Here is a 16,672-nt window from a genome sequence, read left to right on the forward strand (position 1 = left end):
TGAAAAGAAAAGGGAAAAATTAAAAAGAATTGAAGAACATAGAAATAATAGACCCTCATCAGGACCAACATTAAGTCACCCAAACTTGCAAGTGACAGCAAGACATAGGGATGTTATTCTAGCAGTTGTGATAGTGTAAACTATTTGAATGAAACTTTATATTTCAGAAGGTAGAAGACCTTGGTGCTTGATATCTTGTATACAGATGCCTTATGTTACAAAGTTTCCATCTGTCAAGTGACACTGCCATGTATGTCTTGTAGAAATTTCTAGATCATCATCTGGGTCAAACCAGACACTAGAAATTTCTATTTGCTGCTTCACCACTAAGCTTGCTGCATTTGAGAGTCAGAGCAAGGACTAGTCAACTTGTAGTCATAATATTGTGTCTTGGTAGGGCCCGGAAAGTTCATCTTGTTGACTAATACTTTGTGAACTAGCTCTTTAAAAATTTGACTCAGCTGATATGTGAAGTTCTAAGCAGGGTTTTATTCATATTTATGCCCCAAAACTAAAAGTTGATGGGCATAGTGTTTTACCCCTGTCTCTCTGTCCGCCCTTCCGTCTGTCCAACCTTCCTTCCGGTCATGTTTCAGTTTTCATGGTGCAGTCCTTATCTCTGATACTGTAAGCAATAATAATAATAATATTTTTTTTATTTAAAGAGGGTAAACTCAGTTAGTTACAATAAACTAATCTTCCTTGAGGCCCTCACATACAAATTACAATACAATCAAAACAGATATTTACACATAGTTAATTAATACAGTCATGTAGTTCAATGTATTGTTATTCACATAATATATAATGCTGTTTAAGGTGGTACCTAACACTTTAACTAAAATTAATTTGGCTCGTTTAATTTTCTTAAAATTTTGACAAAGTACTAGTATTTACTTTGACCCTTTGACAAAAATATAAAAATTTCAAAAAATGTGAACCAACCGTTTAATCAGAAAAATTACACTGGTTATATAGCAGTTTGACAAACACTTATTTTGATCATTGAGAAGCTTAATATTCCCTTATGAACACAACGTCATTTAAACGTTCTGCTGATTTTACAGAGTTATCTCCCTGTAGTGTTAGGTACCACCTTAAGATGTATACATGTAGTCAAAAAATCAAATGAAAATAAAAAATAAAAAAATATACAAATACATTGTAGCAAACATTTCTTATCAGGGTTGTGTTAGGTACTTCTTGATACTTTGCTTAAAAGTAAAAGTGTTTTGAGCTTTACGCATTGTGTGTGGTAGTCCATTCCATAATACTGATCCAGAATAAGCAAAGGATTTCTTAAATAGTTCAGCTTTTGGCTAACAACTATCAGATTACCTTGAGTGACACCTCTTAAGGAGTAAGGATTATTATCTGATTTCAGTTTAAACTTTTGAACTAGATACATTGGTGCTTCCATACGCATACATTTATATAGAAGTAAATATTTGTGGTATTTTATTCTATTGTCAACTGTCATCCACCCAAATTTTTTTAAATAAGGGGGCTGAGGGTGATAAAGGATCTGCATCTAGAATTAATCTTGCTGCCTATTTAAGAGTTTTAAAATTTTGTTATCCCTTCATTTTTACATTCACCCCAAATAATACAGCAGTAGTCAGCAGTCTGCTACCTCCGGTCCTTCTTATTACCAAAAAGATCGAAGTGTACCAACCAATGTTGTTAAGATACTCATAAATCTATTTTTATACGACCGCAAAATTTGAAAATTTTTTCGTCGTATATTGCTATCACGTTGGCGTCGTCGTCGTCGTCGTCGTCGTCCGAATACTTTTAGTTTTCGCACTCTAACTTTAGTAAAAGTGAATAGAAATCTATGAAATTTTAACACAAGGTTTATGACCACAAAAGGAAGGTTGGGATTGATTTTGGGAGTTTTAGTCCCAACATTTTAGGAATTAGGGGCCAAAAAGGGCCCAAATAAGCATTTTCTTGGTTTTCGCACTATAACTTTAGTTTAAGTAACTAGAAATCTATGAAATTTTGACATAAGGTTTATGACCACAAAAGAAAGGTTGGATTGATTTTGGGAGTTTTGGTTCCAACAGTTTAGGAATTAGGGGCCAAAAAAGGGCCCAAATAAGCATTATTCTTGGTTTTCGCACAATAACTTTAGTTTAAGTAAATAGAAATCAATGAAATTTAAACACAATGTTTATGACCACAAAAGGAAGGTTGGTATTGATTTTGGGAGTTTAGGCCCCAACAGTTTAGGAATTAGCGGCCAAAAAGGGACCCAAATAAGCATTTTTTTTGGTTTTCGCACCATAACTTTAGTATAAGTAAATAGAAATCTATGAAATTTAAACACAAGGTTTATGACCATAAAAGGAAGGTTGGTATTGATTTTGGGAGTTTTGGTCCCAACAGTTTAGGAATAAAGGGCCCAAAGGGTCCAGATTTAAACTTTGTTTGATTTTATCAAAAATTGAATAATTGGGGTTCTTTGATATGCCGAATCTAACTGTGTATGTAGATTCTTTATTTTTGGTCCCGTTTTCAAATTGGTCTACATTAAGGTCCAAAGGGTCCAAAATTAAACTTAGTTTGATTTTAACAAAAAATTGAATCCTTGGGGTTCTTTGATATGCTGAATCTAAAAATGTACTTAGATTTTTGATTATTGGCCCAGTTTTCAAGTTGGTCCAATTCGGGGTCCAAAATTAAACTTTGTTTGATTTCATCAAAAATTGAATAATTGGGGTTCTTTGATATGCCAAATCTAACTGTGTATGTAGATTCTTAATTTTTGGTCCCATTTTCAAATTGGTTTACATTAACATCCAAAGGGTCCAAAATTAAACTAAGTTTGATTTTAACAAAAATTAAATTCTTGGGCTTATTTGATATGCTTTATCTAAATATTTACTTTGATTTTTGATTATGGGCCCAGTTTTCAAGTTGGTCCAAATCAGGATTCCATATCAAGTATTGTGAAATAGCAAGAAATTTTCAATTGCACAGTATTGCACAATAGCAAGAAATATCTAATTGCACAATATTGTGCAATAGCAATTAATTTTCAATTGGAGTTATCTTTCTTTGTATAGAATAGTAGTTGATAATATATGTTGGAAATTTACCAGACATGACTATGATGTCATTTTCTATTTTTATTTGCCAATAACTTTATGTAAATAACTTCATTGGAAATTTTCCAATATAAAATGTTGCTGATGAAGCTTTTTTTCCTTATCTTATCTAAAATGTTTTTAGATAATGTATGTTGGACATTTGCCAGACATGACTATGATGTCATTTTCTATTTTTATTTGCCAATAACTTTATGTGAATAACTTCATTGGAAATTTGACAATATAAAATGTTGCTGATGAAGTTTTTTTTATTGTTTTATACAATAAAGAATGTATATTCACTTTTACCAATCTTTACCATTCAGTGATAACAGGCACTTTATTTTACATTTTAATATCTTATGATGTATTTAAAAGAGTAGTTATTGTGCAAACTCCATTAGAAATTTGAATTGATATCAGTTTTGGAAAAAGGGAAACGGGGATGTGAAAAAAAGGGGGGGGGGTTTAAATTTTTCTCATTTCAGATTTCATAAATAAAAAGAAAATTTCTTCAAACATTTTTTTGAGAGGATTAATATTCAACAGCATAGTGAATTGCTCAAAGGCAAAAAAAAAACTTTTAAGTTCATTAGACCACATTCATTCTGTGTCAGAAACCTATGCTGTGTCAACTATTTAATTTTAGATTTAAAAAGTTTGAAGAAATCTTTAATTGATTTGTAAAATCTTGACATTTGTTTTGTGTAAAAAAAACAACATATAATGTCAAAAATTTGATCACAATCCAAATTCAGAGCTGTATCACGCTTGAATGTTTTGTCCATACTTGCCCCAACTGTTCAGGGTTCGACCTCTGCGGTCGTATAAAGCTGCGCCCTGCGGAGCACCTGGTTATAACTTTATTGATTATGTGAAGTAAAACTAAAACATTGTTAAAACATTAAAGATATATAATTAATCAGGGAAAACTTGATAGTCTTTTCGTATTACAAACAACTGCCTTTTTTATAAGAAAATATAATGTGTCCGTGTTGGTCCACTTTCTACTGGTTATATTAAGACAGATCAAAGTACCGGAAATCCGACTCAATCTCTGTTTTCAAAGTTGAGGTACAACAGTAGAGTCTGTAACAAACCTATCTATATGACATGTGAATAAATTGTCGATATCGATGCTGGCTTTAATACAACGGTTTGAGAGAGCGCCGCTGATTTATTGGCGGGACGGGAGAACAGATTTGAAGCTCTCTACGTTTGTTGCGTGCACAACAGTGTCGTCTAGCTAATTAGGTGCGATCACTGTCTTACAAAGGATGAGTTTGAATTTTGTAAGGTGTTTTACTTGGTGGAATGTCTATACACTCACAGTTAGAGTTATTCTTTACTTGCTTTTCAATTGTTTTCCACAATAGCGTAAATCAGTCCCTCAACTACTTTTTACATATATACTAATTTGGCTTCAATGCCTTGTTCGTCCTTGTCTGTAGATCTTGTTGTAGTTCCAGTTTGGCAATCATTTTGGAGACTTATCCATCCTCTCTTGACTTGTAATCTCTGGTGATAAATTTTGCCGCTTGACATGTTTATTTTTGTTACCTGGTAGGGGTCGCATACTATGGCTCCACATTAAATTATGCGATGAATTCCTCAAGGTCTAGTTCATTATCCAATCTGACAGAAATTTCAATAACTGGAATGCCACCCAAGTTGAATATATGGTGACCCACTATAGCAGCATAATTACTTGGAATTGTGTTTAATACCATGATGGTTCAATGGCATAAACTTAAATGGAGACAGAAATTTTACATGAAAGATTGTGGATTAGTGTAAAACAAAAAACTAGCTTGCTATGATATATGGTTAACGAATGAATATCAAATTATATGGGTCATGGGCAGAGTTGTTATAAAATATCAATATGGCAGAGAAGTGGTTTCAAGTTTTATGTAAAGTGACCTGACTGACATGAAATAAAAGATCAAAGGAGCAGAGGTGGAGTTAGGGGTGGCCCGGGCCCCCCCTTTTTGAGAAAAAATTTGGTTGCTTATATAGGGAATCACTGAGGCGTGACTGGAGTGAACCCCCCCCCCCCCCCCCCCCCCCCCTTAGACAGTCAGTGGGCCCCCACTTATGAAAATTTCTAGATCCGCCAGTGAGGAGTATCCCTATTTGTCTAATCTTCCAGGTGAAATAAAACAAGTATAACAATATTATGCTATTGTGTAAATCTACAGAAATAGAATTTGCTTCAAGTAACAGGACTAACTATGTCACTAGTAACTTATTTAATGAGTATGTGGGTAATTATTCCTATAACATATGACCTTGGGAGCATGATTTACTATTTGTATTTACTGTTCGGATAAAAAAAATTACTATCAATGTGTCACACTTCGCATTCAAAAATTTAAAAAAAAATGAAAATATCAGTATAAAATCGTTAAAAACTTATTAAGAATGTGAAGTCATATGTTATGGGACTAGTGGGGTATAAGAGCTTGTTACAGCAGGCTCTTCTTAATCTTTTGGTTTGAAAGGATACTAGTAGTCTGTATTCTTGATTTAGAAAAATGTAATTGCAAGAAAAAAATTACACATTACTTAGAATAATTTAGGTCATTCAGGTAGTCTTTATTTAGTATGTACAAAAGGACAGCCAGTAGTCATTGGATATTGATCATTTAAATAGTCTTGACCTATTTTTAGTACAAAAGAACAGCAAGTAATCATTGGATATTGTAGATCATTCCAGTATTCTTGACCTGTTTATTTGTACAAAAAAAAAACAACAGCCAGTAGTCATTGGATCCTGTAGATCATGACATTCAGGTAGTCTTGACCTATTCATTTGTACAAAAAAAACCAGCCAGTAGTCATTGGATACTGTAGATCATTCAGGTGGTCTTGACTCTTCACCTGTTCATTTGTATTAAAAAAAAACCAGTCAGTTGTCACACACACACACATATACGAATATCAATTATATGCTTACGAGACATGTTGCAATGTTAAACTTATTACTGTACATTATGTATGTGAAAATCAAGACTTGCATAAAAAATATCCCAATATTAGAGGCAGTGGCGTCATTTTTCCTCAGAGTTTTCAGCTCTTTGATTCCAGTTAAGTGTGTTGTCAATTTTAACACCTAATAATTTTTCACATGAAGAATTTTGTAATACTTTTGAATTTATTATCAAGTTTGGTTGATAGGTCTGAATTGATAGTTTCTCTTTTGTTCCAGTAACCAAACATTTTGTTTTATTTGCATTAGGGACGACATCAAAAGATCGATGTAGGATAAAAATCTTAAATCAAATAGTTTGGGGGTGGGGGGGGGGGGGGGGGGGGGGGGGTTAAAATTCTGCAAGTTTTGTATATCAAAAATCGATTTTTACATATATCCCTATTGGTAAATAAATTTTTCCCAAATTAAGTTAAGAGGGGGGGGGGGGGGGGGGTGGGGGGGTCAGTGAAAAAACTATGTGAATTAAGTTTTTTATCCTACATTGAACCTTTGATGTCGTCCCTTAATGAACATGTTGTTCATTTTACACCACTCTTCAACCCTGTATAAATCTTCTTGAACATCATCATGTATATTTTCTATGTTTTTCCAAGATTTATGAAGAGTGGTGTCATCAGCATATAGGTCTGTTTCACAATTTTCAATGCATAAGGGAAGGTCATTTATAAATAGTACAAACAATAGGGGACCAAGTATAGAACCTTGGGGAACACCAAATTTTACATGTTGTTCAGAATAAACATTACAAAGGGTCAACTATATTTGGCGTATGGAATATCTAAGAGGTAGGTTTCATCTGACCTTATCCTCTATTTCATGGATTATTAAGCAATGTTTAGATTTCATGGTTTGGTCTGATACTATAAGCAATAGATCAAATTAATTGATAGTTTTTATTGATGGAGGAAGCCTGGAGAGTACCACCAGCTTTCAGTAGGATGGTTTATGGTATGATTGTAAGGTATATATGCCCGTCTAAAACACTCAAGGTTGCTTATAATACATGAAAATATTTTTTGACAGCATTTGATGTCATTGCTAGTTTATAAAAGGGTTCTATAATTTTATAGTCTTGGGTATTTTTGAGGTGTGTGTTATTCTGCAAGCAGGGGGAATTATCTGTGTTCCATGAACACAATGGAACACATTCATCATTTATTTATGTGTTCTTTTATGAATCTTCTTTTTGTTCTGATTGTATATTTGTATATACAATAGCTATGAATTTTGTAGTTTAAATTGTACTTTTCAGGTTCTGATAGCTACAAGTACTCTAGCTTGGGGAGTAAATTTTCCTGCTCACCTGGTGGTTGTTAAAGGAACAGAGTTTTATGATGGGAAAACGAGAAGATATGTTGACTTTCCTATTACTGGTAAATTATAGAATAGTTATAAACCAAATTGTGATAGTTCCTTGATTCATAAAGACTTTAATTTATTTTTTTGGCAAAATGGACGTCAGATTTGGAATGTTCTATTAAGGTCATTCATCAAGCATTTCAAGTTCCAAATATATGAAAATAAGAAAATGTGGTATGATATCCAATGAGACCAAACTGGTGAAGATGTATAAAGTAACAGTTGGTTATTGTACATCCTTTAACAATGAGCAAAACCCAGACCATACACCAATAAATAAAGGAACATCAAATTTTTAAATGTAATAATGTTTCTTATTTCCATATGATACCCCATAAAAATGAAATATGCAGTTGCAAAAAATGAACAAAACATATAAGATAGCTTAAAGAATCTTTATATATATTATAAAATACTAGAACATACCCGTGATATCGCAGGTCCGTGACTGATATATAACTATGCGTATGCCTTATTTTAGTATTGGTATTGTCATCTGATAAAGTCATGCCGATTATAACATGTATAAGGTGCACAGTTTTCTCTGCTTTCAAAATCTTTCTGTTTGAACCCGTCAACCTGGAACCTATCAATTATTGGTAATATTAATAATTTGGAAAACAAAAGGTCCTGGAATGGAGTATTTTTTACTCAACAGTATACAGCAAAATTCTAAATACACCGTTTGGTGGTGCGCCTGTCAGATGCGGAACGTACAGATAAGGTAATAGGTAACAGGTGAATATACTATTGGTATCGGTGTCGGACTCGATCCGGAACTTCTTAATTATTGGCAATATTAATTACATGGAAAACAAACGGGCCAAGAGTGGTGTAATTTTTAATCAACACTATTGTACTATATTAGTTATATATAAAGTTGAATTCTTTGATTCATCGTTTTTACATGATGACGGCTGACAAATTGGACCTCGTAATTTTAGTATTATAGATATCATATGATAAGATGGTGTGTAGAAATATCCATAAATTGCCTAATGCATGTAAAGGCTAAAGAGAGATAACTCGATTTTTAAAAAGGACCAGACGTAAAAAGCTTCAAAATGTTGATTATAGTCTATATCTTGGCTGTTCAAGTGTCGACTGCAGAATATCAATGGTTAAAACAAAAACAAAAACAAAATCAGAAATATAACTTTAAAACAAAAATCAAGTTCAGTTTTTAAAATGATTAATATATTCATCAGATTTATGAAATTGTGACAAAACAACATTTATATTGTTTTACATGAGAATTTGTCTGTGTCTGTATATTTATATCATGAGGTATTTTCCCACTATAATGTTTTTGAAAAAGAGACACAATCAATTATGATTGTGGGAAAGTGTTTAAAAGTGCTTTGCTTTGAATGATATTAATTCAGGAGAAGTTACAGTATTCTGTATGGAAGTGGCGAGCTTGAAGAATGGGAGACAACTCTGGTGTTCTTCAATGCAATTTTACTCTTGATTTCAGATGTACTACAAATGATGGGTAGAGCAGGCAGACCTCAGTTTGATGACCAGGGGAAGGCTGTGATACTGGTCCACGATATTAAGAAACATTTCTATAAAAGATTTCTGTATGAACCTTTCCCAGTGGAGTCAAAGTAAGGAAACATGAATGAGGGTTCAAGGGGAGAGATTTGTACATCAAATTTTTTACAGTCAAAGGAGTAGGTTTGGTAAGGGCTGATTTTGGCCCCAAATTTCAAGGTCATCTGATGAAAGATTATAGACACTTTTTTAACACTTAAGTGTCTTCTTTAGTGGATTCATTTAATTTATGTGAAAGATTTGAACTGATTTAGTAATTTAAGACGCTCATATTTAAGCTTAAATGTTATAAATCTATCAAATATGCCATAATATGTCACTTTCAGGTTGTTTTTGTCAAAAATGAAAGTGGCCTCATCCTGTTCATCCTCAACCTTTATTTATGTTATGTGTTATCATCAAATACAATGTGGCCACATCCATTTAAGACTGAACCTAAAAATTATCTCAAATGCTTAAATTATGAAGATTTCAGTAAATTAACATGACTTAATGATGCTAGTACCCAATAAATATGCATTATAACAACCCATATATATGTAACAGAAATATTCTACTTTCCAATAAATAGCTAAAACTTTACATTTTAACAATTTTGTAAAACTACTATATTTTTGGGCAAAAAAAGGGTCTTACTGAACCTACTCCTTTCACACTATTAGCAAGCAATCTCAAAAATAACTGCACAGCAGTCTGAAATTACTGACATGATAAAAGATAATTCAACATTGTGAATGTAATCCCAATAAGGAGTGTACATGGATTCCACTGTACCCTCGCAGCTCTTGAGGGGTTCTTCAGATATCGGAGGAATCTACCAGTACATTCACACTAAAATACATGCATACATACATTGTCAAATAATTTAATTTTGGATGTAACGCGTCTTCTGATTCGCTGACGTTATTTTGTTATGAGCCCATAGACATAATTTAGTTATGTGACCGTAAAGTCATCAACGTTTTTTCATGGTTTTCTACGGTTTAAACCGCTACACGCGTTATTCAGTGTGCACCACATTGTTTATGTTGTTTCTTCATAGACAGAAAAAATATTACAGTCATTCCTTAAATATATTTGAAAACTTGTATGCTAAATATCTTTGGGAACTCATTATTATTGATAAAATTGAGACATTTCAGTTTGCTGACTCTTTTCACTTTAATTGCAAAATTTTGTGGATGAAAAAGATACAAGCAGATTTCATAGATAATTTATAAATATTTCATCATTGCAAATATTGCATTGTTTTATATTGTTTTAGTCTGTTAGAAGTATTACCAGACCATTTGAATGCTGAGATAGTAGCAGGAACCATTACTTCTAAACAAGATGCCATGGACTATATTACTTGGACTTATTTCTTTAGGAGACTAGTGATGAACCCAAGGTAAGTCCCGATTGGTGCAGGGTCAATCATTTCTAAACAACTTTTTTATTTCAGGAGACTTCTTGTAATAGGGGTTTAATAGTTTTGGAATGTGTTGTAGACTACCATTTAAATCATATATATGTATGTACCAGTCTGTTTGAGGAGATTTGCAATGATTCTATATTTGTATAGACTTATTTTCAGTAGATGTAGTAGACTATAAAATGAATAAAAGTTTTTAACAACCTTGACTGGGTATACAGCCCTTGCAAGGTAGACTAGTAGACTAACCTATGAATGGAGTAGTTTATATTCTTAGTTAGAATCACATGATAAAATAAATTTGCATAATGTGAATACCATGTGAAATTTTGATTAACAACTTCCAACCTCAGTGTAGATGAACTACCTACCTCATTCTGACTTGGACCTTTTGATAGATATGGAAAGTGTTCATAAATTCAAAAACGGCTGTATATTTCATCATTTCGAAGTAGTTCTTGAACATTAAATGGGAATAAAGCTTTATAGGACTAGACAAAATAACAATTGGTAAATGATTAGAAAAATATTTTAAAAGGTACCTGGCTCAGGGTCTTTTATTATTGTGTGTATTTGATAATCTTGATCAGAGAAATAATGATCCATTTAATAGCAAGAAAAGTCACCAAAAGTTGCAATTAAGTGAGATTATTAAAAAAGTAATTCTCTATTATTTATTTATAAAGATCAGTTTGGTCACATTCATTTATTTGTTTATAGGTTTCTTCCTGCAAAAATTTGTGATTTCAAGTCTGACTGTCTCTATCTAGAAATATGTGAAGAATATCATTAAATTTTAAACGGATAGTAGCTACGATTTTCATTAAAATTACTTTTTTAATCTATATGCAGAATTTTGTACAAAAAGTAAAATAATTATGATTAAAACAATTACTGGTTACGTTCCATTAAGCATTTAGAAGCTTTTTAACGTTTAACACCTACATTTATTTATTATCTATAGATAATAATTCGATGTTAAGCCCAACCCTTATTCATTTGACCTTTACTCTTCAGTTCCCAATGCGCAATCGCACATTGTGCCTCGAAGGGAAAATGGTCGAACAGGGGAATGTTATCGCGGAAATGGTACGCGAATTTACAGTTTCAGCGAGAAAAGAAACAAAAAGAGGTGCAGACAAGTTATTGTAAATTAAAAATAAAAAGCGTTGTTGAGATCGGTCAATAAAATCACTCAAAACACCTGCGACGCAGGCAAATTCAAACAGAAGTAGCCGACGGTTTGAGTAATGTTTACATTTCTTAAATTTTCCAGATCACATGAAAAAAAATCTCAACGTGTTCTTAATTGTCAAAAATATGTTTATAAATTTACGGGCAGTAATCTCCCACCTTAGAAGAAATTAGAAATCAACTTCCTAAACTTTAGTATTATTCTTCAAGTGTATCCTTCATGGAGGCCCCGATTTAACACACACACGTGTATACATTATCGGCATGGTTTGGTCATACAAATGTAATAACAAGTGTATAATATCGCCCTTGTTGGAGAATCTTGGGTTGGAATAATATGCCGGTATTTATCATATTTTTTATTTACATAATTTGATAAATGGCGTCAAATATGTACGTTTAATAAAGAGTAATTATCAAATATGTAAGAAAACAAAAAGCACGTGTTCGTATCTATATATATCTTGGTTAGCTCACTTACTATGTCGGCAAAGTTCGGGAAGTAAACCCGATGCATAATTAATGAGGTGAATAGGCACACAACACATATGAATTATCAATTATTAACACTTCTGTAGTTTATTAAAATATTTAAGCGATCTTATTGCTTATATTTAGTACATATCTTTTATTTTAGCAGCTTTAAAACTTGTTCATAATTTTGTCAAAATCGTAGCTACTATCCCTTTAAGTATCCTATGATGATTTGTCAATGGGAGATAACTCTTAATGATTTATGAAAATATATCTGAACATTTTTTTTATTACTGAAAGTTAATGTAGATTCATGGGTAACTTCGTGAACAAAATAAAAATCATTAAAAATTGAATTTTAATTCTTATTTTTGTATAGTATCAATTTTTTTTACATATAAAATTTCATTTAGCAGATTTTACAAAGTATTGCCTCTAAATAAATAGATCTGTCCCAAGTACACAGAAACCTTCACAATTAATACACTTTGTATAGGATTAATGTTCCCTTAAGCTACCATCATCATCAATCTCTTAATTTTAATGAATTTTGTGATATGATTAATTTTCTGATGAATCTGACACTGGAATTAAATTGATTAGTTAATGTGATTGAACTGAAATGAACAGAATAATTAAAAGAGAAAACTAATAAATAAAACAGATCAAAATAAAAACTGAAGATTTTTAGTAATTTAGGAAAGAATATCCTCCCATAAAATATAAACTTAATGAATAATTTACAATGGAACATTCAATTTATAGTTGTAACCTGTAAAAGTGTAATGTTACCTATAAAAGCCTAGGGTGACGGAACATTCAATTAATACATCTATCCTATAGAAGTGTTACATTACATTTAAAAGCCTAGGGTGACCACCAGTTTGCAATAGCAATTCATTTATATTAATTGAAAAGCAGCTCATCTCATGTAACATGTTTTTATGCCCCATATATGGGCATTAGGTTTTCTGGTCTGTGCGTCTGTCCGTCCTCTTGTATGTCTGTTCTTCACGCTTCAAGTAAGATTTTTGTCAATGTAGTTTTTGATGAAGTTGAAGTCCAATCAACTTGAAACTTAGTATACATGTTCCTTATGATATAATCTTTCTAATTTGATACCAAATTAGAGATTTTCACCCATTTTCACGGTCCATTGAACATGGGAAATGTTAATGGGGATGGGATATCCGTGTACTAGGGACACATTCTTGTTTTCCATAAATTGATGATAGCTAAATGAGAATGAATTCAGGGCAAACATGGTCACAGTGACCCTGCCTTTTGTTTTGTATATATCTAATGATGGTCTATAATTGTGTATAATTTGGAGTTTAGTATGACGTCCATTATCACTGTACTAGTATACATATTTTTTAGGGGCCAGCTGAAGGACACCTAAGGGTGCGGGAATTCTCGTTAGATTGAAGACACATTGGTGGCCTTCGGCTGTGGTCTACTAAATGGTCGGGTTGTTGTCGCTTTGACAAATTCCCCATTTCCTTTCTCAATTTTATTACATCATTGTCCATTGATCTCTGGTAGATAGTTGTATAAATGTTGGCAATGGTGTCTCACTTTCTTGTAATCCTGGTAGTAAAGAATAAAATGCAGGAGAAATTGAACCAAAACTTTGTTTTCATATCAATATAAATTTCTTCATAAGATTAAAAGTAGACAATTAGTTTTGCTTTAATTTTTAGAAAGCATCACTAGATAAATATTAAGTTAATATTTAAGTTCAATACCACATCAATATTATAGTTTAGCGTGTAATACAACAAAGGTTTGTTTATATTTCCACTTTGTCGGACATCAATAAGACAAACATTGAACTCGGTTTCTGTTGATATTTGTTTTTAATCTGTATATAAACATATGAGATCCAGGAATTAACAAAAGATGGAGATTGTTTTATACAACATCTGTGGAAATGGACAAAATAAACATTTACATTTTTACAAGTGATTTGCTGTTCAAATAATCAGGGTTTTGAGATATCAGAGGCATAACAGAAGGGAATCAGTGGTAGACAGGGGGTTTTATGTTAATAAATAAGGACACTGCAATGGATACCCTTACTTTTTTAATTTCAAACATTTTGACATTCTGTTATTTTTTGTACCATCAAGAAGCAAATGAATAAATACATATCATACTATCTTCTTACAATTCTCTTGTGCCTGTCTTGAATATTTTGATGAATTAGGCAACAAGTGACTGTATTTGAAGTAATAACAAACTTATGATGTTTTTATTATTTGACAACTTCTACTTCTTGTCCCTTGAGCAGGTGCTTGTTTGAGTTCAAAGTCAGTTTACAAGTTAAATGACAATACTAAATAGCAAAGGTTTCTACAATATTAACGACTAAAAAAGCCTGCTATCATATACAAAATACTAACTGCATTATGTTTTATAGAACTAGTAATTCCCATTAACCCTGATCGTGTGTTGGGTGAGTAAGTCTGTAATATTATTTGTTAATCATTGATTGATTTCATGCTTTGAACAAATATTGTAAAATAATTGGAAAATGGCTAATTTTGTGCTGTTGAGTCAGGTTATCTGTATTCTGCTGAGGCTTTTGATAGTTCAATTTAGAGGCTATTTGTTTAATTGATCACGGAGACAATAAAAGATTGGTCAATAGCTTGTCGACAGTTGCACAAAGTTTGTATTTTTAGTCCTATTGATCAATATATGGCCTGGAACTGCACTTAAATTGATGAAGGTAAAATTGAGTCCATTGGATATGATTGATGATAGGATTTAAATTGTCCTCAAGCAGGTTTTTTATTGGAAAAAGATAAAATATTTATTATACTATGTTTGCTTGGATTGGTTTGTGTTTTATCTGGAAACATTATAACTTTGTAAGGGTTGTAAAATCTGTATTCATCTTACTGTTAAAAACTGGTACAGAAAATAGCTGGTAGATGTTTTTACACTTAAGGTTATTATTATAATAAAATTTGTTTTTTTAACAACAGACAATAGACGAAACACATGATATTTGGCTTCATTCATTTAGATTTTCTATCACTAGAATTTTACAATGAATGAATAAAAATTCACTTCATTGGGCTCAAACACTTGCCATGTTGTACAGACATTTGTCTTTTGTTTTAAATACTCAATGTCTGTAGGTTTTGTATTGTTGTATTGCTGACTCTTCCTTATCAAATTTTACTGATTAATAAAAAGAAAATGGTTCAAAAAGATCAATTCTATAGATATAGGAAGATGTGGTGTAAGTGCCAATGAGACAACTCTCCATACAAATAACAGCTTAACTGGACTTGATTTCAGTTATACATTTTTTAATAGATTTAAGGTTTAAATATCCATTTATATAAATTTCAAAATATGAACATGTAGAAATATTCCACTGTACTGCTTTCCCACAAGAGTAAAACTAGCACTTCTCACAGGTAATAGTAAATTTTACACTTTGGCTGACATTTGGCAATATAGAGACTTTATATATAAAAATGGACATAAACTGGTCCCTATTCTGGTCCCTATTCTGGGTAAATTAGCCAGAACTAAATACCTTGTTGACTTCTATAAGTGTCAGTCAGACTATGATAAGATCAGGTTAAATAATCCATGTGAACCAATTTTGTCACAAATAATAGGAACAGCAAAGACCTATGATATTTGTTGACTCTGAAGTCGTTTAATAATGGGAGATAATTCCACCTACAAACAGTCATCAATCATGTGTGGATGATATGTATATAAATGGTATATTTCAATTTTTGGCAAGTGTGGGAAAAAGTGAAATTTTCGAGTGTCTTTCTCAGTGAGGATCTCTCCATTGTTTGATTGAATGAAGTTACTGTTTGTAAAATAGAAGTAATTTATGTATTCAAATAAGATTTGTATAAGACGTTCCTCGTGAGAACTGTATATAACAATGTGTTTATTGTGACGAATAAATCTGATCTATAGCGGTATTAAAATGATCTTCCTATAATGAGGAGGATTTTTGACCAATAATAGTCTTGTTAACAGGGGATAGGATCATTATTAAATTTTTGTAATGTAGATCTAAATTCTTTTGTCATTATTTTTTTCTGACCTTTTAGAATTGAAGCTTTTACAGAGCCATAAAAAGAAAAATGTCACATCCATACTGTCTTATATTCTGTACTATTTACTGGATGTGGGCTGGTGACATTACATGACTTATTGATAATGTAGAAGGTTTAAGATATAGATGTACAATTTTTGTACATGCATTATGGTTTGTTTTGTTTCATAATAATTTTTTGACTGATCAGTTGCTTTGCTGTCACATGTACTCTCATGTTTGAGTTGCAGACAGACCCAGAACAGAAATACTGACCTGAACTTCATTTTGCTGTTTATGCTTTTGCAGTTTTATCATTTTCTTATTCATCATGCTTCAAGTCAGCTTTTGTTTTTATCTTGAAGATTGAAAATAAAGAAGTTCAAAGTTTTGTTTGTAGCATCTCTGACAGTGGGTCACTGGTCATTTTAAGAAATATATGTATTTTTTTTAGTTTGAAATAATTTGGTGGATACCCAGTAAATAAAAATCTTTATTTCTTGCTA

The 16,672-nt window shown here is 32.0% G+C and overlaps 1 protein-coding gene across 1 annotated transcript in view; it reads left to right on the forward strand.

Annotated features, from left to right (window-relative positions):
- LOC139493119 (activating signal cointegrator 1 complex subunit 3-like) overlaps window positions 1–16,672 on the forward strand; it is a 221,832-nt gene that overhangs the window by 144,205 nt on the left and 60,955 nt on the right. Inside the window, exons 33-35 of the mRNA XM_071281281.1 lie at window positions 7,343–7,463; window positions 8,927–9,059; window positions 10,271–10,396. Of these exons, the coding sequence (XP_071137382.1) occupies window positions 7,343–7,463; window positions 8,927–9,059; window positions 10,271–10,396 (380 nt within the window). The remainder of the gene's footprint in view (window positions 1–7,342; window positions 7,464–8,926; window positions 9,060–10,270; window positions 10,397–16,672) is intronic.

Source organism: Mytilus edulis, chromosome 10, assembly GCF_963676685.1.
Source record: "Mytilus edulis chromosome 10, xbMytEdul2.2, whole genome shotgun sequence".
Taxonomy (NCBI): Eukaryota; Metazoa; Mollusca; class Bivalvia; order Mytilida; family Mytilidae; genus Mytilus; species Mytilus edulis.